The sequence below is a fragment of the Balearica regulorum genome, chromosome 19 (genome assembly GCF_011004875.1).
Source record: "Balearica regulorum gibbericeps isolate bBalReg1 chromosome 19, bBalReg1.pri, whole genome shotgun sequence".
NCBI lineage: Eukaryota > Metazoa > Chordata > Aves > Gruiformes > Gruidae > Balearica > Balearica regulorum.
In genome coordinates this window covers 6,390,182-6,416,891 of record NC_046202.1, presented here as the reverse complement: position 1 = coordinate 6,416,891, position 26,710 = coordinate 6,390,182, and the positions used below count along the sequence as shown (strand labels likewise).

General features: G+C 41.5%; 1 protein-coding gene across 2 annotated transcripts; it reads right to left on the bottom strand.

The window, feature by feature from the left end:
* Positions 1-34: 34 nt before the first annotated feature.
* On the bottom strand, positions 35-26,685 carry PITPNA (phosphatidylinositol transfer protein alpha). 2 transcript variants are annotated; one of them, XM_075771570.1, is made up of 11 exons: positions 26,490-26,685; positions 20,921-20,951; positions 15,169-15,314; positions 14,477-14,576; positions 9,628-9,702; positions 9,165-9,248; positions 7,714-7,791; positions 6,709-6,819; positions 4,974-5,096; positions 4,160-4,229; positions 35-2,807 (listed from the first exon to the last, which is right to left on the bottom strand). In XM_075771570.1, exons 4-10 carry the CDS (start codon positions 14,552-14,554, stop codon positions 4,182-4,184), a joined length of 597 nt encoding a protein of 198 aa, XP_075627685.1. In that variant the 5' UTR covers positions 14,555-14,576; positions 15,169-15,314; positions 20,921-20,951; positions 26,490-26,685; the 3' UTR covers positions 35-2,807; positions 4,160-4,181. The 2 variants fall into 2 exon arrangements, with proteins under 2 accessions (XP_075627685.1, XP_075627684.1); XM_075771569.1 differs by having other exon boundaries at positions 26,280-26,643.
* Between the last annotated feature and the right edge of the window lie 25 nt (positions 26,686-26,710).

Here is a 26,710-nt window from a genome sequence, read left to right as displayed (position 1 = left end):
AGCACCCCAAAACAAAGGAGGCGGAGGCGTAAAGCTCTGTCTAGTATTTTATTAGATTTCGTTTCCAATATGCCTGTATTGGAAGATTTAGGAGACAAAAAAGGCACAAACTCACATTTAAAGAAACAACGAGATAATCTAACCCATTCTACAAAGTGTGTGTTGCCAAAGGAAAGAGCGCGATGAACCGATCAGAACGTGTCGGGGAGGCCCAGCGGGGATGAACCCAGAGAGGTGCAGTGGGGGGGGGGGACGGGGGGGGGACAGGGGGACAAGCGGCCCCACCAGCAACCCAGCCTGACCCAGGCTGCGGCGAGGTACCTGCCTCCGGCCCCCCAAAACCCACCCAGCGAGGATCGGAGAGGGGGTCACAGCACAACCGTCGCCCTAGAACAGACAAACAGCCCAGAGATAACCCCTCCGGGAGCCAGCAGGTTGAGGGGCTCTTGCCAAAGCTGATGAAAGATACAGCACGTATCTCTTTGCTATGCTCACTAGCAGGAACCAAGCATCAAGACTTAAAAGGTCTTTGTAGGATTTGTCTATTCCAAGGCTGAGGGATGCTTTCACTTTGGATTAAATTGGAAGGAAAGAAAGCAAGGGGCAAGGGGCAGGGGGAGTACTCAGGCTGGAGTTCCTGTGTTTGTTTTCCCAGTTTTTCCACTAATCAGGAAAGCTTTGTGTAAAAGCTCTTACTCTGAAATCAGAGGATCAAAAAAGGATTGCATGGTGGAATGTTACAATCTGCTTCCACAGCGATTAGTGTCATCGGATAGAAAACCTCTTGGATAACACAAACTGAAAGAACAAGTGTGCTATGTGTGTTCTCAGGTTGTCCTCAAGTGTAAGAATCCCTCAAAACATGACCGACAAACATGAACAGAAGTCAGTGCATAAATTCTCAGTTAAAAATATGGTAAACTGAAAGAACTATAACTGGGGCCTACACTCCTAGAATACTTCTTGAACAGCTGTAGAAGATGCCACGAAACATCCTGGTCCCAAATAGCCTCACAGATTAAAATTTAGATTATTCACCTATTTTACAATAAATTTGTTTTACTTCTGCCTGGTGAGATTGCTAAAAATCCCTCAAACCCCACCCCCACCCCACAAAACCGTCTGAGGTCACTGAGAAGAGCCTGCCAGAGTTACTGGTACAATTCAGAGCTTATTGCACTTAGACATGAGTAAGGCAAAATAACAAACTAAAAGTAAAGGGATAAACTGCCCCCTCCCCAGAAACCAAACGCCATCCCTTCCCTCCAGAGCATGCCTCATCTTCCCTCGCACTGAAAACAGTTCAGATCCCAGCGCATACTTGTTCCGTGCGGCACGGGATCGTTTCAGGATCTCCTGCTTGCGGGAATGTGAAGGGCTGAAGGAGTCAGATGTATTACAGAATGCCAAGAAGACTCCTCAAAAGTGGTGATACGCCCACAACTGTGTTTGGCATTCAGTATTTCATGTTAGTGCTGCCAAATACAGAAGTGGAAAATAAAGTGATTACTACTAGGAGGAAAAAAAAAAGAAAAATCAAACATTGGGCCTTAGGCATAAGCAAAGAAATTGGTTTTTTCTCATATCTATTTAATAAAGCAGCATTTCTTTGATTCTGTTCTGCTTATTTGATTGTCTAAAGCTGATATCAACATAAGGATAGTTACAGTAAGTATTTGAGTTCATTAAATAACATTGTTTAACAGTATCCTTTGTGATTTATACTGACAGGTATCCTAGAAAACAACTGCAGGTCTTTTTAAGTTGCTTTTTTATAGCACAAAAGGAGATATTTTAGTCAGTCTTGCAACGGGGAGAATATTATTGCTGAGCAGAACCACCAACCCAGGCACCTGGATGTAATCAGATACCAATACTTTACTTGTACACCGGCTTTTGCTACATTCCAATTTATCCAGGGAAAATCACATTATTATTAGTCAAAATAGCTTTGTAAGTTACGGGAAGTCTTAGTAAATAAAGAACCAGGAAGTTGCAATATATGTCAAGCAACTTTTCATAATGATTTTGTAAGACTGACACACACAGCTGAAGGACAACATAGCTACATGGGCCAAAGGGACCACGTACCACTAAATTGAAACTCAACAGTTATGTGCTGAAGGCCCTAGTATGGGGAGACCAAATGCAGCTTCTGTGCAGTCTTTAATTCATGTGTGCTAAGACAGAACAAAGTAATGCTGTGCAGAAGCCATGTATCACGATTCATCGCAGACCAAGAACTATATCTGGCTACTCCTGATTATGTATTCAGATTACAAGCCATTAAATTTCTTACTCTGGGAGCAAGGGTCAGAGCATAGCATTTTGTGGAATAGTTTTGCACTCTAAAATACTGACAGTTTCCCTCTCCAAACAGACAAAGAATGGTGAAGGGCTGGGGAGGAACAAAGGTGGCAGTTTATCCCACTTGGAAAAAAAAAATAAAGAAAAAAAAAATCTAAGTCACCACATCACAAGACTATTTCAGCTAAAAATGTCACTTGGAAATCAAACAGGGCCACATGGAAATTGGTCTGAACACAATGAAAAAAAAGGAGGGAGGAGTCGTAAATACAGCGATCTCTAGTCACACGTCTCCAAGGAGCTACCTCCTTCATATACGTGCTAACATTGGAGTGCTTAGTACCAGACGGTCTATTTGCTCACAATATTAAGGGGCATCTAGAATTAGCTATGGGAGATTTAAAATCGCCTGCCGATTGGATATAGAAAGGCTTGATCCAGAGATGGTCCGTCAGTCAAGAGTGTGGATTCCCCAGGCCTTCCTGATGAAGTCTTGCAAACTAAAATAAAAAGACAACAGGAAAACAATTTAGAACGACTTTGGAAGAGCAGTGTACCAGAAGCGTCAGACTGAACCTTCAGAAAGCAAATGTGAGACACACTGTTATCAGTGCAGACAATGACAATACACCACGGCACCATGACATTTCAGCACTAATCCAGAGCAGAATTTCAACAGTCTACAAACAGACAGAAACTGCAATTTAAACAATCTAAGTCCAAAGGCTACAATACAGTTGAGAAGCCCAACTCATTTCTCTAAGAGCTAGAGTAAATCTGAATGAAGATGAAATGAAAAAGGTTTAAGTTGCTATAAGTTGCATTAAAAAATTTAAAATATATCTATCAGAAGACACCCCTTCAGACACTCCTTCAGACACTCCCTCACCTTGTGTTCCCCACTTACTACCAACCAACCAGCAGATAAGAGAGGATAAGCAGAGGTAAATAGTCAGTCCTTGATAGGGCTATGGTTCTGCCCCACCCCACTCTTTCCAAGGATAGCTAGGATGGCAGTTTACAGCCCTAGAAAAGTTGTGGCTAATAACCTGGACTTCCTTACATAAACGGACAATCTCTTCTTTCTCCTCACCTTCTTACTTCCCTAATACCATGCCATATTTTTGTACAGTGTCCAAGACAAATCCACCGAAACCAAACCCCAAGTTGATTACACAATTTAACAGAATAAGGTTCAACATTCTCGGCACTGCTTACACACTATCATCCAGCATGCTGCCTAGGATACAGCCTAGGGATTTGGCCAACAAAGGCAAATTCATATATGCTTTCCAGTATGATAGCCCTTCCCCTGCCAAGTTAGCATACTTATAATGAAATAGATGAAAAACAAGTCAAAAGCTTTAAAATTATCATTGCTGCTTCTTCTGCAACGTGCAAATGTTGCTCCAGGCCTTGGCCCATTAGTAAATACTGATAATAAACAATGTGAGAAATGCATTCCAAATGTATTTGCAAGGACTTTTCAATTTTCAGGAGTATTCTAAGTATTTGCAGGTCCAACTTATTCTTTTGGGACTGACAAAAGTTACTCTGCAAGTCATGGAAAGTAACGCATGCATTACAGAAATAAGAATAGCAGTAAAAAGTCTACAAAATGTTCCAAATGCATTTTTCTTACACTTTTCACTCAAACATTTCTTTAGAATAGTTTTGAAACAAGACAGTAAACTCACTTGTCAACCTGTCAGTGAAACAGGTTCACTATATAAACAATTAATGCTATAGATTTGCCTGCCAAAAGCTATAAATAGGATCATTTCTTAATCAAATTTATTTTTTCTCCTAAACAGAGCAATACAGAGTTTTGTCAAACTCTCTTGATACCTACAGTGCACAAGGGAGAAGTCATGTTAGTCATCTGCAGCCGTCATTCCTTTCACTGGATCTTTTTCTCTCATCTGAAAGAGAAAACACTATTCAAGTACTGATTTTCACATGATGTTATCTCAAAACTTATTGGTATGGAACATGTTAAGCTACCTCCTTTATGTAAGGCACTAATTATATCTGAGCATCCCAAATTAGTGTTTGTGAATATGCACACGCAGGCACCATTTTTGGTTAAGCTGCAGGTCTGCTATAGAACTGGAATCATTATCCAAAGGGCAGAGTGGACGCAAAAATTATAATGAAATATCCTGAGGCATGAAGGAAGAGAAGGGTGCAGTGCAGGACACAAATCATGAAACAACGTACTCATTATTACCAAATTTGTGTTTCTCACAGTAAGAACACCATTACGTACCCACACTACCTGCTTATAATACCGAGAGCTAAAAATCCTTTTACTGAACTGGTTTTTGGAAACTAACAAGGACAAAAATAACCATTCAGCTTTGGGTAAAAGTTAATAGAAGATATTAAAGCGGTAAACAAATCATTGCCACTCATACCCTCATTACCTGTGGTTCAATACATTTATTGGCTCAACAACAAACAGGAGGAGAAGCCCATAATGATTAGAAGGAGATGCCAGCACAATGGGGTCATAGCAAATCATTCAAACCACAAGCAGCATGACCTAAATAGCAGGAGGACAATACACACTGCGCTATGACAATGCGGCAGTCTTTCCTCTCTCTACTGTACTGGATGGAAACAGTTTCTCACACAACCCACACCTGCCCTGCTTTTCCACTGACCTCATCCAGCTGTCTCTTGGTCTCCTCCTCCATCCTACGAATGTCCTCCATAGTCAGATCAACCCACTTATCAAGCCAGCAAAAGAGCTGCCGATGGAAGTTTGTGAAGAGACGCTTTTCTTGCTGCAAAAGAAGGAGGAATAAAACATACAAGCGAGCTTACTCATAGGGCAATTAATATGAATCTAACTGGAACATAACAATTTTCAGAGATGCATACACTGAAGAACCAGCTCCCTCACCCACCTTTCTATATAGGTACCACAATTGGAAACTGAAGCTAGCTAATTTTTATTCTTTTAACAGAATATTTAGAGCCTTGAATCTCCAGAGAAATGCATTTTTTTGTCAAGCCTAGACAGCAGCCTGCACAGCACCTTGAAAAAATTACTGAATGCTTTAGTAATTTCCTTTGATTTGACAGTATTGTTCTGACTGAATAAAGTGCTCCAGGTTGGGTTTACTTAGAGCACAATAGTTGGCCTGAAGGTGCAGAAAAAAGCAGAAACAGAATAAAAGTATTTTTAAAATAATCCTTGACTTGCTAAAAACCAGAGGTTAGCAAGTGTAAAGGATTGACATGCACCTACCTTGCTTTTTTTCTTTTTCACTGACCTAAAAAAAGCCTAAACTTGTTTTCCACAGCTGAAAACCTTTCAGCAGCAGTAACTAATGTGCACAAGCTACTCCAAGTTGGGAGCAATTTATTTCCATTTTATAGGAGACAAGCTAGACAAAATCATTATATTAGACAAGGGTATACAATGCCTCCTGGAAAGTTCCCATTAAGGAAGGACACTTCAGTTCTACCAATTATGGTTTTACATCTGATGATAACTTGCTCTCATCAAAAGCAGCTCAACTACTTTGACGCAAGAGTGCGGCTGAAGAGACACTCAGAAAGGGATTCAAGACACTGCTTTGTTCAACGCTTTTGTTACAGGTATTTGAAATCCTGTAGCAGCATGGTCATTCCCCCTTAGGGTTCTCTTTAGATTGTATCACCAGAGAATTGCTTTTGCAGAAGCAGCGTCATAGTTTATCAATATTAATCACTGAGAAGTCTCCATGATCTGCATTTTATGAACGTGGCATTGCCTGGAAAATTGCCCGTACCGATTCCCAGGTCTAGCATCCTTCTGCTGTTCATGGCTTAAGAACTCTGCCACAGAAAAAGCTCTTTTCAGGATACCAATTACTCATGTTTTAAGTTAATGGAGTTTCCCACCATCTACTTATTTTTAATACAGGTTTTTCAAGCAGCGGACTGGGAGAGAAAAACATGAAGAGAGCTCTAGGACTTGCCAGAAAGATCTTCAGCTGATTAGGATCAGGTAACTGTAGCTATCTCCCCACAAAAACATGTCTTGCCCCTGACATAAATAACCCTAGTATATATGCATCATCTCATTCACAAATCAACTACCAAATGACAGTGATTCTCAGGCTGATCTATTAAACAAGGCAAAACAGCCAGTTTACCTTCATACATTAGAGTGAAAACGGTTCAATAGCCAATTCGCAGAACAATCAGCCAGCCCTGCCCTTGGATTAGCAGCAAATTGAATCCAACTTAAACTGATTGCTGTACTACATTGCCTGAGGTGACATGACTGGGTTTCAAGTTAATATCTCCAGCCAGGATATGCTACTAGAAGCAGCTGAGGTGCTAAAGCAGACGGGAGATGAAATACGCCTCTTTTCCACATTTCTCCCCATCAAAGAGCTCACTTACCTTCTGTATAAAGTTCTCAACTTTATTTTGCAGACCCCACCACTTGAACTTGACTGTTACCAGTTTGTAAGCACACATGTACGGACAATCTGTCTGCTTCCCCAGCTCCTTCTGCAAAGACACAAAGATAGTCACAACAGGACTCAGGTCAAATGTCTCCAGGAAAGCAGCTCTTCAGTCATACCTATGAAGTCTTTCCACAGTTCCTCACAATCACCTTGCATCCTTACGCCTTGCCTATCTTTCATCGACAAGTTCTGTCACGTATTTTCTGACCCCTTTTCCATGGTATATAAGAGCATGATGAAAATGTACCCTAGTTTCCCCCACAGATGGCCTTCCCTCTATTTTGAGGATGGAGACCATTCCCTTCCTCTCCTCTATTCTCCATTTTTAATTCCACTAAATTTATGTCTTTCAGTATCTTAACTGCTGCGCTATGGCTACTTAGTTTCCTTAAAAGTCTTTTGACAAAGTCCCTATCTAAAACCTTCTGGAATTAGGTTACATCAGCTGAGTCATCCACATAATTATCAAACCCTTAAGAAAGCTTCGCAAAGTTCGTAACATGGACTTTCCTACTTCCTTTTACAGGAGCCATATCCACTCCTCCTAAGTGGATCATATCAACCCCAGCTTCTACTAAGCTTGCCTGCTAGAGATCAGACTTGCACACCCATAGCTCCCCAGATCCCATTCAGGGTCCCTTTTAAAGACTGGTATCATATTTGCACTTGTAGAGTCTCCAGATTCCAAAGATTTATGTGAAAGGTTAAACATTGCTTCTCATAACTCAGCTATTTCGTCCTTGAACTCTCTTGGGTGAACCCTTGGGCTGGCAATTTCTTGGAACTCGTTTTATTTGTACTGAACTCTTCCATTTCCTTTAACTTCAGAACAGATCACCAACCGAGTTCTGCGTTTTCTTCTACAGAAGCGAATCCAATGTTTTACAGACATATCTGTGGCTCCAAGCCCCAGTATCTGAACTCATGCAATACACACCTTCCAGTTGGGACCCAGAGGTCCACGTCCAGTCTTGACAGATTTAAATTTTGCTGGGTCTTCTTCTGCCTTGTAATCCTATTGGATAGACACACAAGATTAAACGCAAACTATCCTACAGTTACCCAGCTGCTCACTGTCACAAAGGATTTATTTTTCTGGTGGGCAAAGACTAACCTCTAACTGCCTTCTCAAGAGCTACTGTTTTCAGACTTCAACATTAGGTCGAGCACTCTTCAAGGAAACATATTTCTCCCCCCTGTGCTGTGTCCTAGACCTATGTGAAGAAGTGGTAACAAGCTGATATGACCTTTGTAAGGACTTCTTTGGGGTAAGACTATCAGAAGATCTGTAAACCCTCACGACAGGTTTCCTGTAACCACTTGTTCTTTGGGAGCTAAACACTGCTGCTGCAGAAAATAGCTATGCTCTCTGGACCTGTGGTATTTTTCACAGCACTGTATCAGTATGATGCTCACATATCACACACTAGAAGAAAAGTACAGTCAAACTCACAGTACCACCAAAAAGAAAGAGGCATCAGTTATGCCCCTATTGATTTGCAGCATTCCCTTCCTGCATGTTGGATTAAGACGAGGGTGTGTACTGTACTCCTACCCCCAATTGAATTAAAATGAAGACAAACTCAAATCATCATCAGTTTACTGCCAAAAGTGATCAGCTGGTAACATCTTCTTCAGGAGTCTTCTGTCCCAGGTAAATTCCCCTTCCTCTCTGGCAGCATTTAATTCAGAATAGTTTGTATGTGCAGATACAGCTTAGTACCTGCCCCCCCATCAGAATCAGATGCTACTCATGTTCTACCAATTCATCTTTATTGGAAAGAAAAGCTAAAATAAGCACTAGTTCTGGTTTAATACCCAAGACCAAGTTTGAGAACAGGTAAATTAGCCATATTTGAATGGCATCAGAAATATTTAAGTGGGGAAACTCAAACAACATTCCATTTTCATAAGGTTGGGGTTTTTTTCCAGTACAGTACAGAAATATCCTGTAGTTTCTTACAGTAACTGTAGTGATTCTTAGAACAAAGTATTAGCTACATGATTTCAAGACACACTTGTGAAGCCATGGGTCAGTTTCAAAAAGGAGACAGCTTAAAAAAAGATTCTGTATGGAAAGGGCAGTGTCATTTCTTGTTATTCAAGCATTATAATCAGCTACAGGGCTGATACACATACATATATACACACACACAATTACACACACTGTAAGGCTAAGCAACACATTTTACAGGCAGTATTGACATAGCTTTTTAAAGAGCTCTTCCTCTAGCTTGCTTAAACACTTTCAAGGAATGTCTTTCCTCCTCTTTCCATCCTCTCATTTGTCCTGTTACCTGTAACCATCCCTGGGAACACAGTTTGTACATTATCCCTCTTTTAGCACAAGGCCTCCCACACTAGGGAGCTCTTACCCACCTACCATACCTTGGGAAGTACTTGACTCCGGTCAGCAATGTCGATATAAATAGCTTCTACATTCTTCCACACATCTGGCTCCAGTTTATGAACCTGCAGTGAAAGTACAAGACTAACATAACTGATTCAACTACAGAACACTCCAATTCTAAGACCGTAAAAAAACAGATGGAGATGCAGACACCTAGCGTTCCCCTTCCACATACTGAGAGGACACACCACTGTAAATGCACAATACAAGATCTTCTAAAGAAGCAAGGGTGCTCACACAGAACGAGTGTTTGGGGGAAAATTTTATTCAGCATGTATGAGAAGCCAACAGGAGGGAGCTTCTGCCTCGCTAGTGTGATAAGCATTTCAAATCTCGGAACACAGTGAATACACAGTTCCACACAGCAATTCTCTAATCTAGCACGGAAAGCAGCATTGTGACATTAAAGGGATGAGTAAAATACACGACACAAGTACTTACGTTCTCTTGTGTTCCAAGATCTGATTTATGCCAGGTTTCAATTTTGATCAGGAAGTCATCCTTCATATACTCATTCTGTCATCAAAACAAAGCTGCTTGTTATTCTTTGAATATATAACTCTAGCTCTTATTAACTAGGTAAGCAGTAGGAAAGTCAACTCAAAGAATTATAACTTGATTGGGGTTTGACTTAGGGAACTTTAGAATTATCAGTAAATATATCATTGCATTTAGAAAAATTGTTTGATCACTAAACATGTAAGATCAAATAAACCACAAGCTGTTCACTGAAAAAACATAAGTGTCATTGTTTCAGTGAAACATTTGGAGTTTATAAATAGCTTTTTCTGTAAAGGACAATATCTGCCACTCTATTTAGAGTTTAGAAGGGATAACATAAGTTAACTAGGCAGAAATTGTCTTTTCAAAGAAATTATTGATCTAGCACTGAGTACATATTTGGATCCAACTCTTCAAACGAACAACAATATTAAACTGATGTGTTGAGAGCTTTTGACACTGGAAAGGGAAGGGACAAGAAGCACAGCTCTGCCAAGTAAGCAAAAAAACTTTCCATTTCTTATTATTACTGTGAGTAGGAAAGGATTTCCAAAGGTAACCCTATCCTCCCTCAAGGGAGTAGAAACAAAAGCACAAGCCGGTGAAACACTCAGCATGTAAAAGGAAATATCAAATTCAGGAGACAGATTACTCAAAGGGACATAACGGTATGAGCTATCTTTCTTTTAATCAGTTTATCTAGGCAATGGTACATTCCCATTTGTAAAGCTGAGCGTTGCTGCAGTGAAGATCTCTGTCCCTAGTTACAAAGTGTTTGTGGATATGCCACAGTTGGTAAGGGGGTTTAATCTACATGATAATCTACACTGTAAGAATGACAAAAGCTAAAGTGCCTTTAGCTGAGGCTAAAGAGCTTCTTATACCCAGAATGCTTCATTTCAGACATTACACATGCTGCCATAGATCATCAGTAAAAACAATACTTACTGTAATAACTGGTCCAAGAAATCAACACATGAAAAGAAAGAGATACAGTACTTTAGTGAAAAAAGCATGTACAGCAACCATCGCCCTCCTCCCCCTATCAACAAAACAGGGACAACTTCAGCTTCCCAGGGGCTGCTAATACTACCGAGGGAAAAACCCTAGAAGTCGATAAAAAACAGCTAATTTCACCTCCTTCTCCTCTGGAAATTCTCAGACTTGGAGAAACCCAGAGGAGCAGCAATTAATTATGTACTGCCACTTCTGCTCTCTGGACTCCAGCCAGCTGGATGAGAAGATGGAATAAGTATGTTCAGCTGACGGCATTTTACCAATCCTTTCTCAGCTTGCAGATAAGAAACCTCTCCATAGTTCCAAAGCAAACACATGCTGGATTTCAGGCCAGTGCAGACCTCATCAGTCCTCCACGCAGTAACCAGACCCTCTACATCTCCACTGCTCATGGTAACTAAACTCCCTGGGTAGTCAGGCTCAATTATTCAACACAGAAAAGCAATTAAAGATCCTGTAACAGGCAGCATCTGTCCTACCTGAGCCATCAGAGAATGTTAGCAATTCTACTCTAAGAACAAGGATATCTGAAGCTAAAGTTGAACTTGGCTGACTTGTTCAGAAGTTTAACATGAGGGCTTTACTAAGAAGCAATTTTGTTTTGAAGGTACTATTACAATTCATGAGTTTCCAACCCAACACCCTTTAGACAGTACTATCCCTTAGCACCTACCATGCACATCCAGCTACTTTAATTGCCTACTGCTGGGTCTTGGACTGCTCTAAACCCCTAACAATTTGAAAATTGGTTTTTACAGCAATTTACAGAAGGCTAATTATTTAGACTGACATGTTGGGGTGGAAGGAGAGAACAAGCAAGCAGAACTGAGGCTAATTTTTAACAGGCTGAATTTCATCTCAATGAACATGTCATTATTTCTGCGAGAAGAAGGTTTTTTTCCTGCTAGTCCACACAAAATACTGAATAAACCAGCAGTAATTATAAACCAGAGCCTTCCCACCTTCCCATGACAAACTGCTTTTCCATGACTATGCACCATGACTATGCAGCTGCCTTAAAACAGGTCCCTTCACCTTCCTAATTTCTTCTCTGTGGGGAAGACTCCTCATTTGTAAAGCAAACAAATTAATCTCTTTAGAAATGTCCATTAATACTTAGATGCTCTGCTTGCTACAAATTATGGCCTGCACTTGAGGCATTACAGCAGCAACTCCTACACATTTCAGCTGCAGTTATAACTTCGCAATTTCTTGACATTTGGCCACAGGCATCTCATGCTGACACCCAGAAGAGCGGAACACACATCAAATTGCTTTTCTAAAAACATTTAAGTGACATTAATATTTAAGTCGGACTGCAGAAAAGAACCAAGAACACTGTTCTCCTTGGCACCAGCCCACAGTTATAACTATTAGGTAATTCTCACTTCATTTTTACTGCAGAAGTTGTAAATGCATACAACGACAATCTCATTTACAGTTCATACTCTCAAAGGAGGAAAGCAAGGCTTCCATTCAATGTACACAAAACCAACATATTACAGCACAAACAAGTGTGCAGAATTGCAGGAAGTTATAAGCTACGCATTTAAATTCCCTCAACCTTCAGTAGTTCTTTGATAATGGTATATAATATGCATATTAAAGTGATAATTGAACTTTTCAGAGGAGATACAGGGAAATGTAAGAAGGATAATCTCATATAATTAAAAAAAAAGCTTAGCATGATGCACAATTAACTAAAAGTACTGCTTTATTCAAACTTAAAAGTCTCTACATGATAGCTGATATGCAAACAAGCAGCACTCCAGTGCACTACGATCACCTTGGTACAGGAGGGCACAGGCAGAAGTACCACTAACTCCTACACAGTCAAATCAGGCTTAGTTCTTACTGTGCCCCTGGCTCTTAGATTTCAAACTCTAGTGAGAGGACTGAAAACCAGCATGGCATTTTATATCACACACAGATTCACATGAGGCCATCCAAGTCTTCTCACATACAACCAAAATATCTGCGCGTGTCCCAAACTGAGATGGGAATGCACAAGGCAGCCTACACCACATACATGGGTTCTTCCCTCCTGCCCAGTACTAGCAAGTGAAGGTTTCAGCAACTTTTCTGAATTTTTCTTGACTCACGTCAGGCTGGCAGATTCTCTAAACAGATTTGTCAGCCTCCGCATTAAAAAACTGCCTTCTGCTCCAACCCCCACAACAAAGCACTTTTTATCTCGTATTATATTGGTGTTTATTACAGTTGAGGATTTTTTTTTTGTTATGTTATCATTTCTAGCATACCAAAATCTGAAATTTCTTCAACTGTGTTGTAAAGTCTTGTACTTGATTTTAGTATCACATTTTTTCCACTTAAGTAGAATGCTAGCATTGTGTAACTGAAGGATAAGCAACTAAGTGACAAAACAAGCTAACTCCATACCTTTGTTTCAGAAATTGGTGGAGAAAAAGAGGAGGAGGAGGATACAGCTAGGCATTATGTCTAACAAAACTTACTGGAATCATCTTAGTCAGATCTGTTTCCACAGTTTAAAGAATTAATGAAAGAACTGTTTCCATTTAAACTAACTAAGTGTACTTAACATGAAAATAAACTAGGTAATTAATTAGGTAAACTAGGTAATTAATAAACTAGGTAATAAACTAAGTAAAATGCAGCAAGAAAACTGCATAAATGTGAGATAGGTTGTAAATAACTTTGTTTCAGCATTATGAACTATGTGACTCATTAAAAACTTATATTGCAGTTGATGATGACAGTATCTGAATTTTGTATTTGAAACATCCATTCCACTAGACTGCTGCATGTAATTTCGTGTACTGAAGTAACGTTATCCTTCCTCCCGAAAAGCTTTTTCCTTCTTTTAAAACACTTAATTTAAAATTAAGTAAATTGTTGAAAAATATTTTTTTCTATATTGCGTTTCAAGAACAGTTGGAATTTTTAAGTTTACAGTTCCCGTAGCAACTGTACCACCACAAAACAGCAGAAAATGTATTCTTCAAAGATACAAACAGCATAAAACACAGCCAAAAATACTACATAAGTTTGGAGGCAAAGTCAAATTTGCAGTTCCTACAGCAACAAAGACCAGAAAAACAGCAGTGGTTAAACGTTGTGGCTGATAACTTCAGTGAGTAAATAAGATACTTATTAAAGTAAATAAACACTCCTGCAGAAAATGAATTTGACATTATTTCACCACTTTGTGCAGCTTCCAGAGCCTCACCCCAGCCTTTACAGATGGATTCACTTTAGAATTGTTGGATGAGTTTTGGATAGCTGTGCCAAGCCTCCACCCCAGGAGCAACTGTAGCATTACCTGTTCGACCTTCACTAACCCTGGATACTGCAATTGAAGAAATAGCAATCACATTATGCTGTTGCACCCATCGAACTGCACTAAGCAAGAGGCAACCAAGATCATCTCTGTTCCCCTCCTCCATCTTCCTTTTTTTTTTTCCCCACCAGGCGCTTGAGTACACAAATCATCCCTCATACATTCATTTCACTGGTGTTATACATCTGTTCCTTTAGTAGGACTAACATCCATTTCTTGGTCTGTTCTTTTTCACTGTCATTCATTAGCAGCACATGAGACGATGGCATTTCTTTTAACTCCACAGCACTGTATTTTGCTTTTCCTGACCACAGAAAGGGCTTAGAGAACAGAAATCTAAGGTAAGAGCTGAAACAGCTTCCCTACTGGTTGCCTCCTTCATTATCCCCTCCTACCATCCCCCCCTCCACCCCCAAGAAACCAAAAAGCCAGCAACCCACAGTCCTTCCCCACACACTCACCAGTTCTGCAGTAGGGATAGGCATTCCATGCTTTTTCATGTATATTCAGAGCTCCTTCAGGGGCCAGCATTCTCACAAATGTTGGCACTTTGCTGCAGAATTTGGACGTGGGAAGAAAGGCATTGATAAGAACTACAGGTAATGAGAGCTATGGTCCAGACACTCTGAGACAGGCAGAGTATGACCTGAAACGCAGACACTAGAGTCTCACACATATGCACACTTGTGGAATTGGTGGGGTTCTCCCCACTCCCAGTACGATGATTTCCAGAGACTGCCGAATTGGACAGGCTAATCTAAACCTTCTTTACATAATGAAAGGAAATAAAAAAAGAAGAAAAAAAAAAGAGGTTGAGAACAGGTTGAAATCTAGGAGGCATTTTGTTCTTTAGCCAAATTCAACTATCAAAACACTGGGTAACAGGATCATATTTGCTTTGAAAAGCTCAGAGCCAGATTTTCTTGGGACAACAGCCACGCTTACAGGGGCATATAGGTGTACCAGTAATGCTCACTTCCAGCTGTACCTTGTGCCAGCTACTGTTACACTCCTGTCTTAGCTCCATGTCTTTCAGCCTTTACATAACCTGTGATTTACAGTCACTGCAACCCTACTGCATCTTCCTCCAGTTCCTCTTGCCTGAGGAACCTTGCACAATTCTGGGAATAAAATGTTTCACATACCTCTGTAAGTGGTAGATCTTATGTGTGTACTGCCCACGCTCTCCATCTCTTTCGTAGGGTTCATTCACCAGCACCTCCACTCCTTCACCTCCACCAGTTTCATTTTTACTGGCTTCTGCCACAGAATACAGCTGTCCCACTTGATACTAAAGAAGTTAAAGACACATTATTGTCATAGCTATAATTTAGCAGAAGTTATAATAACTTTACCAGAAGCAGCCAAGGATAAATTTATCACCTGAGGAGAAGGCAGAGAAAAGGACATCCACTTGTGTGTCCAGATAAGCAGCTCATTTAATTTCATTTTGATACAGAAAGCTTGAATGGTAGTTAGGAAGAAAGCATTGCCAATAAGATAGTTACCTTTTACCCTTAAACCTCAAGCTCCAAACCAACACAAATTCAGGAGAAAGTAAAAGAGATGAAAGGAATGTCAGGACAACATTTAAATAAAACACAGGAGACCTGAGGCATAAAGTAGCAAAATCCATTGTTTTTCAATCTTTTTGGCAGGCAGGTGCCCCAATTGTTCAGGTCAAATGGAGAAGAACGCACTGCCAGTCCTAAATCAAAAAGCATACAGTACTTTATCCGGAATAATCCCAAAGAACTTCACATGAAGGGTTTGTTGGGGGTTTTTTTGACAAAATGGCAGCATTATTTCCCAGAAATCACTCAAACTACTTCATGCTATACAATCTCTTTCATAAGAAGCATGCCCAAATGTTTCACAGGGAAGAGCAGAGGACAATCAAGAATATGAGCAAGCCAGAATATTCTTCTCTGCAGAAGAAATAAAGACCAATACACTCTTGCCTCTGGTAGCTAAAAAAGGGATGCACAGCTCAAAAGAAATATGATCAAATGAAGAAAATTCACACAGGCCTCTGAGGCGAAGTTAGATGAGCAGACAAGGTTTGAGGATGAATAAGCTAAAGCACTAAGTCAAAAGGAAGTGTTCAAACTTAAAGTCTTCAGAACTGAAAGCAAGCAAAACGGCAACTGTTGCCAAAGGTAGTACAGACAGACAGTCTGAAAGGGTAATCCACAAAGTGTTAGGTATCAGAAGTGCAATGATTAAAAAAAAAAAAAAAAACCACACCACCAAAAATCCAAAGAACTCCAAAATACAAAGCAATGGAATACTCTTTAGGCCTTCTTTTTCCCCAGCATAGGGCTGTGCATCAGAATCAGGAACAGCACTTGCCATTCCCTACACTAAACCCAGGCTGGAAAAGTGGAATACTGCTTAGAGTTGACAACCCAGAAATACTTCATTTGGCTGGTACATCTTCAGCAATGAAGGAAGATTTGTATAGTGGTTAAATTTTGTTGTCAGAGCATCCAAAATAAAAACAGCATCCAAGCTCTACAGTGTTTTGTACCTTCTGATGCTAACAAAGACCAAGGAAACATTTATTCCTATTGGAAGAGTAGTAGATGGTAAGTCAAAGTAGTAAGGCTAGATGTCCTGGCCTCAGGAAATCTGGGACAGAGCAAAAAGCATACCAGAGGGATTTAAACAAGTCTCAAGTTCAACACATAGGCATATTAAGCAAGCCTGACTACCTGCTAGACCATCCCTGAAAACAAAACAAACAGCCATCCCGTAAAAGTAATCCATAAGAAAAGCAATCTACAGACCACTTTCAAACTAAGAGCAACAGTTCTGCTGGTTGTCTCCAGAAGGCAGTGGCCCAGGTTATGCAAGGACCCCTCACTTGGCTGGACAGTTCCTGCACTGTCACCAGCGGATTGGGTTTCAGTCTGAATTTTGGGCTGCAATACAACTCTCTGCCTTCTGACATTTCATACGCTACATTGCTTTCCTTATGACTCCCTACATATGACCCAAACAAAACAGAATACTCACCGCCCTCCAGAAGAGCAAAACATGAGAGTTGTGAAATCTTAGAAGCAAGTTGATTTAGTAGAGGAGAGCCACATGTACACCCATAGAGAAGAGAACTTAATCATGAGTTTGGCAACTACAGCATTAGAGGGGAGGACGGAATGGCTTTGACTGCTTTGCAGCAAGTCTCAGGACAGGTCTCCAGGGGCACAAACTAATTCCTCTTAGTAACAGTCTCTCATTCATTCCTTCTCCCTTTTAAATACATGGGTCAGAGTTCAGACACTAAGAGGATAAGCCCTTTGGTTTGGCATCTTCACCATTTAATCTTCCCTGTTATTTCTGATCCTTTAATCGCATTGATAAAAGAGGAAAAGGCCCAAATAAAACTGTCCCAATGAACAAATCCCACAGTATCTGCCTGCAGAAGTTGACAACCAGATTCTGGCTCCATGAAGTCCAAAGTGTCAGGCAGGCCCATCCTTGTTGACCTGAGAGCTCCCAAAAACCTTCTTCTCTTCTGCAGGAAGTTATCCCTCCTGATCTGTGTCACACCACCTCTTCTACAGCTGACAGCGTATCTTCATTACACCAAATTTCTTTCAGAAGGCCTGATCTCAATGTAGCCTTCTTCAAGAACAGTTATTCTCCTGAAAGCAGTTTTGAACGCAATTAATAAATAAGCGCCCTTTGTGTTTGGCAAGCTCCTTCCCATGTGAGAGGAACAAAGAGGCAGCACAGAATGTGTACGCACAGCTCTAATCCATACCAGCATTTCAAAGTGGCAGCTGGCAAGACACCCACACAGCCACTCAAGTCCACACTCTCCAAGTTGGCACTGTGCAATGTGATGTTGGTCAAAGTACAAGAGTAAAGGTTAGCACCTCAGATACAACAAGGTTCTTTTCTTTTTGCTCCCTGCAGTGCGACAACATATAAAACAACGCAGAAGTACAGCTTGCAGCCTGCGCTTGAGCAGGACCGCATTTTGGCAGAGTTTCCAAGTAGAAGACAGTCTGCTACAGCCTAACTCCTACATCCCAGCCTTCAAGTTTTAGTCATCACCAGGGCTTCTTCTCCACTGTTTTGTTCCCATCTTAGCAGTTACTTGGCTAACTATTCAGTGTTGATCTCTTTATTCATCAAGTCACAGCTCCCCAATGTCTTCCTGATTACTGGTTTTCTCTTGAATTCCTTACTATTGGTTAAGCTCCGTTTGCTAGGGGTGAGGGGACTGAACACAGAATCCCCGGCATATCGCAGAATGACACAGAAGATTCCCTCAGCCCTACTACAATACAGCAAAATCACAATTAATTTCATTCTCTTACACATTGGCATCAGACTTTTGGCAACAATTTGCATGCAGAAGGCATGCACTCTTAAGTCTTTCAAGCAAAAATTGCCCATATTAAAGTGGAATCAGAAGTCCTCTCGCTATCCAGAGATGCTTAATGAGCAGCTACATGGTCAAGAGCCACAAGAAGTCTCTAGAGCCCTATTCAGAGTTTCGTGTGCAAGGAAATCCTTGAAAGCAATGAAGCTGTAACAGCTGTTTTGTAGTACAGACAGCAGTGTAGTGACCAAGTGATGCACAGATGTGTCAGCATCTTTCCACACTGGAAGGGGGATGAAGCAATACACAAACTTAAAGCAGTAGTCATCCTTTGAGTCAATACCGGAAATAACCTTTCTTCTTAAGCATGCCTTTAAAACTACCATATCACATAAGTACCTATGCAAAGCTAAGCAAACTTTAGAACTTTCTGCTTTAGGGAACTGTTTCCTGAAATCTGGCCTATCAATGTGAGAACCACTAGACCTTGAAAAGGGGCATCATTCAGCGGACACGGTGCCAACATGCAAGTCTGGGGAGAAACTAAGTCTGGTCAAGATGGCAGTCTATCCACAATCCAAGCACATTAAAGTGCTCTCTCTAGTATTTTAGTTCCTTCTCTTCTAATGATGTTTATTTGCTCTTTACTTTATAGCTTTTTCAGTAGGTTACTCAACTATCCGGAACTCCTCTAATCCAGAGGAGAGGAATACACCTTCTGAAACAGATGACTCCAGGGCATCCTCAGACAAGGAGGTTGCTAGAGACCGACAGATTTACATACCGCCTGAAAATTCAGTTTTCCACACAGGCAGCCTACATACAAGGCTCAAACGTGCCTGGCACTGAACAGCCAGCCAGGGAGAGAAAAGAACACAGTGAGGGACTCACTTTAAGTGGATGAAGGTTAATCCTAGTATCAGAGAACTCAGAAAAACCCTGTGCTGGGTTCCATCCAGTCTAACCCCCTCAAAGAAACAATCTGTATACTGATGCTGTGACTTTCTCTTTACACAGCTTGATACCTAGGATGCATATCACTATAAGAAGGGCTACTGCTATTTATGCTAAGGTGTTCTGTTTATTGAGCTCTGGAGTACCTTACCATTTACCCATAACTTTCTCAAACTTGCAAGTTCGCATCCTTCACTTACTTGCTAAAGCTTATCATGTTAGTCCTTTCTTTGTCAAGGACTTCCCCACACAAGTAGCACTCAGGCATAATAAAAGATCCAAACATACCTACTCTAATACTTTAGTCGGACCTCTGTTAAAACTGCTTGAAAACAGACTCATGCAGAAAACACATAATCTACAGGTAAGGAGTAAGCAGGCAGACTAAAGCATTTAGTCTGGCATTGTCTCATTAACATAGTACACAGATCTAAAACCACTCTCTGATCGGAGGTCTAGGCTTTCCATCAGCATACGGTGCTTGTCACAGCAGACTGATCCACAAGAACAAGGAACTTAGCTTAGACATTGCTTTTCTTTCACCAGCCAGTCCCATACCTGCAGGAATACACTACACCAAGTTCTAAACTGTGTTCTGTCAAAGGAGTAGAGAGTTATAAAAGGGATATGCTTAAAACAGTGCTGCCATGATCCGGCTCACCACTATCTCTGCCACAGTGGCTGCTATATTCAGGGGAAAGAAAAATTAACAAGCGTGCTGTTATCACAGCTCTCTCTAAGAGTTAGAACAAGCCCTTGATCAGAGCTCACAAACCAGCTTACGGCCAAGGATCACAAGAAAAAAAAAAATCTAAAAGAAGGAATTTACCACAGAAATGCTATAGGTTCAGTCATTTCAATTTCTTATCAACCCTGCTAGTACAAACATTTAAAAAATTGAAAATGTTTATATGGTCAGCTTCTCTGCAAGAGTGCTGTTCAGTGCAGAAGGGAAGAAGGAAAGGTAAGCTGCAACTCCCAGAGAAAACAGCAGAGAATCAGCCACAGACTTTGCACAGCTATTCCATGGCCAGTCGGGCAATCAAAATGGCTGTTGCCATTATAGACTACATTTATTCTCTCAATTAGAGCTTTACCTAAACAAAAAGAAAGTTTTCTTTCTGCAAAAGCTAGAGAAGACAGATCTTAAAGAGTCCTAAGATATACACAATCTTTCTTTTGCTATACCAGCCTCATAAATCAGAATAAATTGTGGCTCTTTGTTTAAGAGTTTAAAACAAAAGAGTTCCAACAAAACACAGTTTAAAGGGTAATTTAAATTTGTACCTAAGCTTCCTCTTTATGAAAAAAAAAAAAGAGACAGAACAATAGTATTAATCAAAAGGAAATGGCACTTTAGAACAGTCTGACAAGTCAAGATTTGTAATCAACACATCTGAAATAGTTTATAGGAGAGCGTATGAGTACCCTTAAGCTCAAAGAAATTAAATTATTCAGTCAAAATGATGGTGAATGAGTAACAGCACACAGGGGTCCTGAAAACAGCTATATCCTTCTCTTGCATTTTCCAATTTTTGTTCACACAAACTACTTTGATCACAAGTTTGTGGGTTTTTTTACAGTCCTAAAGCAACAAGAAAAGCACTTACCTCCTCCACAGACACAGGCAGGATAACGCGGCTGAAAGGGAATACAGAAACAGAAAGTTAACAAATATCCCTGCAGCTGCAAAATTTACATGACATTCCTCACAGCCATGGCTACACAGCTCTCCTCTCCCACCAGTATTCCAGCATCCACCTAGCGCTAGCATCCCTAGCACTAATTCTTTAGTCTCAAGACTATTTATACAATAGCTTCAAAAAGGATCAATACATGATATTGCATAATTGCAATCCTACACTAAAAATGTATAGTTCTCATAGACCCTTATTGGTAATACCTTACCAGCCTACAAATCTACACAGCATCAAAACAGTTGCACGTTCCTTCTCACAACATCCTTCCAACAGTCACATCTCATTTCTCGTCAAGTTGTTGTAGAGCATAGCTAAGTGCGTCAACAATTTTGCAGAGATCTGTGATAGTCAGAAGCCATTGTAAGATTTGTTTATGTCCTATCCAGTAGGAAACAACACTAAATAGAGAACTATATGGAAGGCGCTCTCAGAGCTGACTGAAGGAAGGTGTTGCCACTTCTATACATGAGTCACTTTTTTTTTTTCCTCCCCACATTGTGGTTTCCTGAAAGCCTCTTAGAATCCACTGCTTGGACTACAGATCAAAAACTGTCAGGAGTCACACTGAGATTTTTTTTTTAAAAAGACAAGAAAAAAAATTTAAAGCTGATAACAATGCATGCATGTTAAGGCCTTTAAAAATATTGTATCTACTCTCAACACTAGATTTGTATTTGAACGCTGCTTTTAGTAAGGATGATGTTGAAACAGATATGAAATGGATATGGCCACCGTGGGTGAAAGAATTCCAGTTCTCTGGGAATGAGTCTCAAAGAAATTAGGATATAATGGGATCAGGAAAAAAGTCCTCTTTTATTAATATACTTATTTTTAAAAAGCAATACTGGTGAAAATAGAATTATTTTTCTACACTAGAGGAATGTTACCAGCAAGATACCAGAAGAACTAACTGTAAGAGGGGCAAAAGTTTACAGATTATGCAAGATTACTCATTACAGCAATGCTTTATGCTGGCTGCAAAGTACTGCAGAAGGAGCTACCGAGAACTGCAGATGAAGTTCAGTGTCAAAAAAAGCACAATAATGCACTATAAGCACTCATTTTCCCCAAACATGTGAGGTTAATGATCCTCAAATTAACTATTGCCAACAAATCTCTTGGTGTCCTTATGGAAAAGCATCTGGAAACATCAGCTCAGCAGCAGTTTAAAGGTAAACACTGCATCAGAAACCCATACATACACACACACGCACACAAAAAGCAAAAGACAGTTATGCCACTATAACCTCTCATGCATCAACATCGTGAATATTGCGTATAGTTCTGGTCATCTCATCTCAAAGAGGATACAGAACAAGTGAAGGAAGGAAGGCAAAAAAGATGATTGGAGATGGGAAAAAGCTTCTGTGTGAGAAAGACAAAGCTTTTCAGCTTGGAAGAAAAAACAGCTAAATGGTTAAGATATGGGAGTGCATTAAAGAGTCATGCATGGTGTGAAAAAGTGACTGAAGAAGGAACAATGAGTATGTATTACAACAGAACAACTCAAGAAAGAATAAAAATTACTCTGCAGCAAGTTTAAGACCAATCAAGTGTACTTCTTTACATCATGCATACTGAAGTTATGGGATTCCTTGCCAAACACAAGAAGTATAAGCAATTTTCCAATCAGATTTGATCAATTCATACAAGTTCGTATGCCACTTACTCGTGGGATACACTGAACAACAATCATTGCACTATTTATATATTGTTTCCTAAAAATATCTGCTAGAAGGCAAGACAGAAGAGGACCTTTGGTACAATTTAATATGGTATTCCTTACATAAGGGAGAACAAAAAAAACCCTCCCCCCCCCCCCAAAAAAAAAAAAGGATTTCCACAGGTAGCCCATGCCATCAAGCATGGCATGAGGTTAGTTAACTGGATAAAACAGCAGTAAGAACAAAAAGAGGTAAGTAAAGGCGAAAGACTGAAAGACGAAGAAATGGGGAAGAAACAATGACTTTGGAATGGAGTTCAAATATTTTTCTTTAGAAAACCTGGCGTAAAAAAGATTGATGTAAGCTAATGAAATTCTATTTAGGAAATTGGAAGACACTAGATCTGAATATTATCTTCAACGTTCAATGTTCATGAACAGAGAAACAGAAACACAAAGTAGTTAAATAGTTTACAATTCGCTTAGCCTGGCAAACCAAGAATGCGGGGGATGACTAACACTTATAGATAGTCAAGTGATAAAGAAGGAGGAGGGAAGACTGCTCAAGAGGATTCAGAGGAAAAGCTTCGCAGGAGGAGCAACGGGAACAAAGACTCCTAACTTTGGGACAGAACTTGATCAACTTACGAGAAATTATATGATGTGGTTGCCTGCCATATCAAAGGCCTGAAAATGATGAGGAACGCTTAAGATCCTGCCTAGATTAAAATCTGCCTCAAATGACAGCAAAGGGAAGTACAGCTGCAGAGAAGGTCAGTGTCATTATCATCACTTCACAGGAAAGGGAAGTGAGTCTCTACACTCTGATTCTCCTCAAGGTCTTCCGATGCAGTTTAAATCAAAACAGGGAGAGCAAGCAAGACCTCAACCAGCATTCACAAACTCTGCAAGCAAAAAAATAGAAATCAAACGAACAAAACCCATGCAGCTTATTTGTAGCATGGATAGGTAGAAATGAAAGATAAGTCTGAAAAACTGATAGGACATCAAATAAAAACATTAAAGCTATCACTGCATAACCATCAGTACAGGAAGCTCTACAGAAAAGATAATACAGATTGTCTGAAAATAAAAGATGTGACATCAGGTTTTTGTTATATTGCTCTATTTCTGTAACATCTCCTAAAATACCTATGGAGCACATAATAATACCCATTTGATTTAGTAGGGAGGACGAGACAAGGGGTCACAGAGATGGAAGAATAATCTGCTGCTCAGATGACACGCAGTTACAGCTCACATATTTTTACCACCTACACTAGGTAGGCAGTTAGGTACCTGTATGCAGTGTTGGGGCAACCAGAACTAATAAAACAATAATAGCAAAGTACTTCAAATATCCAGGTGACACCGAAACAAGTGGTTTCTATATGCCTTAACTGCTTCCTGGAACACGAGATTTAGTCGAAAACCATCTCAAATAGCATGTAAAATGGGCAACTTTCACATACAACATCAAGGAATATTTATACCAGAACCAATACAGCGACACAACTCAGAACGTGAAACTGTTAGGGCTAGTTGAGAATTTTAAGAAGTCAAAAATAAATGCTCATTTCTAAAGTACAGTAGCAACCTTGACTGTCCTCAGAACTACGTATGTCTTAAAAAAACCCACAAAGACAGGAAGAAAAGAAACAGGACAGTAATGACAAGACTCAAAAGATTTAATGACCCTTTTGAAAATAGAAATGGAAACCTGTAAAAAGAAACAAATTCAGTAATTCTGGTCTTTTTAGTCTTAATATTTACACCTCACATTTTGTTTCTGGAACATGCAGTGTGAAAGACCAGTAGATATGTTGATTCGTTGAGGTAAATGATAATATCAAGTAAAATGACTTCTGGAAGTGATGTTCATCAAAATTAATTGTTCATAGCCTCAGAAATCTGAGAAAACTCGGAAATTCAAACTAGCTATGTTCCCATCTTTACGAGACACCCTGTAGGTAGCATAGCTCACTGGCAAGTGAGCTTTACTGCAGTACAGGGCAAGAGATTGTAAGCAGAAGCATGAAAAAGATACACGAATGTGAATAGAAATAAACCAGGTGCTGTACGAGGAAAAGTACATTAACCAACTAAATTAATAGGAAAATATCAACAGAACAGATGCTATAGTAGAACAAGTTAATTATCTTTTAATGCACCTGAAACTAAGCACTTAGCACCGTTCTGTCTGCTATCCAGTTTAACACTACAGAAGGTAACGGTGTCTGTGTGTTACAAAGACCAGCTCTGCTGCTGCTCTTAAATTCTACACCCCTATTGTTGGATAAAAATAGTAAGGGTGTAAGGACTTGGGGGGGAAGTTAGTTAAGATTAAAGACAACTACAAGGATCAGTACAACCCCCAGTATAGTTTTAATATTTAAATCCACACCATGGTCCATGATCTGGCAAAGTAATTGCTATGAAGAGGACACTATCATGCAGGTAAACACGTCTAAGACCTGAAAACCCACTTTATCATTGGGATCACAGCTATTTTCTATAAAGTGGGGGGGAAAAAAATGCCTCTTCTATCAATTAAAAGAAGTTTAAAAGGATGAAATGTGCTTAACTTAAGAATGCACTTAAGTTAACCTTAAGAATTCAGGAAAAAAATATGTGCAGCAGTGTGCAGAGCTCGAAGACACCTAGCCAAAGTACACTGGTCCAAAAGAGCACACACCATGTCAGCAAGCATAAAGGAGCTGAATGAAAGACTAGGAAAAGCGATGTGACTAATAGCTACACGCACACTCACGACAGATTGTCCAGCCTGATTTCCACCCCTTCTTCCCCGTCACGGGGCAGAAGAACCGCAGCAACCTTACAGACAGCGAAGAACTCCACGGTGAGGTTCCCCCACCAAAAAAAATTATTTCGGAGCTATCTTATTTCTGCCACATTCACTCTTGTTCGAGTCTCCAGTTAGAAATTACACAGCTAAAGGAGAGGAGGGAGATCAAAACCAGGCTCGCCACTTAGCCCTGTGACACGGAGAAGGGGGCAAGATGCCACTGCCTCCCACAGAAACCGCTGTGCATTGACCCGCGGCTCCCAGCCGGGGTGCGAGCCCAGCTCCCGACTCCGGCAAGGCCCCTGGCGCCATCAGGACCCCCTCGGGCCACCGGGATCATCCCCCCCCCCACACACAGTGCGGAGGACAAGGGGCCGGGGAGGCCACGGGGGGGGGGCACGAACCGGGCCGCCCGACGCGGGGCTCGCCAAACCGCCCGGCCGAGCACCGGAGAGCCGCAGCGGCGGTGCGCAGAGGGGGAGGCCGGTGCCCGCCGGTTGCCCAAGCGGAGGGTGCCGCTGGCAGCCGCCGGATCCCCGGGCGCCCCCACTCCGCCGCCGCCGTGACCTTCACTCCCGCCCCCACCGGCGCCTCGGCCCTCACACAGCGCTCCCCCCTCCCTCTTCGCGGCCCGACGCCGGCCGCAGTGCAGGGTATGGCCGGGCCGGCCCCCGCGACTGGTCACCGCGTCAGGCCCGGGCGAGCGCCGCCGGGAGCGGACGAGGGTGACCGGGAGACAGCCGGAGCGGTGAAGGGGGCCGGGGGTTCGGGGGCGGGGGGGGAGAGCTCCGCATACTCACTATTCCTTGATGAGCACCATGGCGGCGGCGCCGCGCACCTCCCGCCCGGGCCGGCCCCGTGAAGGTGACAGACGCCTCCCGGCCGCTCCGCTGGACGGCGCCGCACCGGGACGGGGAGGGGGGGGGGGGGGGGACCCCGGGGCGGCGGGAGCAGGGGCGGGGCGTTTCTGCGGCAACGGCTGCGTCACGGCGCCACGCAGGCGTCCTTACCTCAGCAGCACGCGCGCGCGCGATGCTGTTGACGGCGGGGTGAGGGCGGGGGAGCAGGCGCGAGACCTTCCCGCCCTCCGCGCCTGCGGGAGCGAGCGTTTCCCTCAGTGCGCTCCCGCCGCTGCTTCCCCTCAGCCCGGCCTGAGGGAGAGGCGCTCCCCAGCACCAACACCCTCACACTCACTCCTCGGGGCGTGTGGCACGTTTAGTCAGTGACTAAA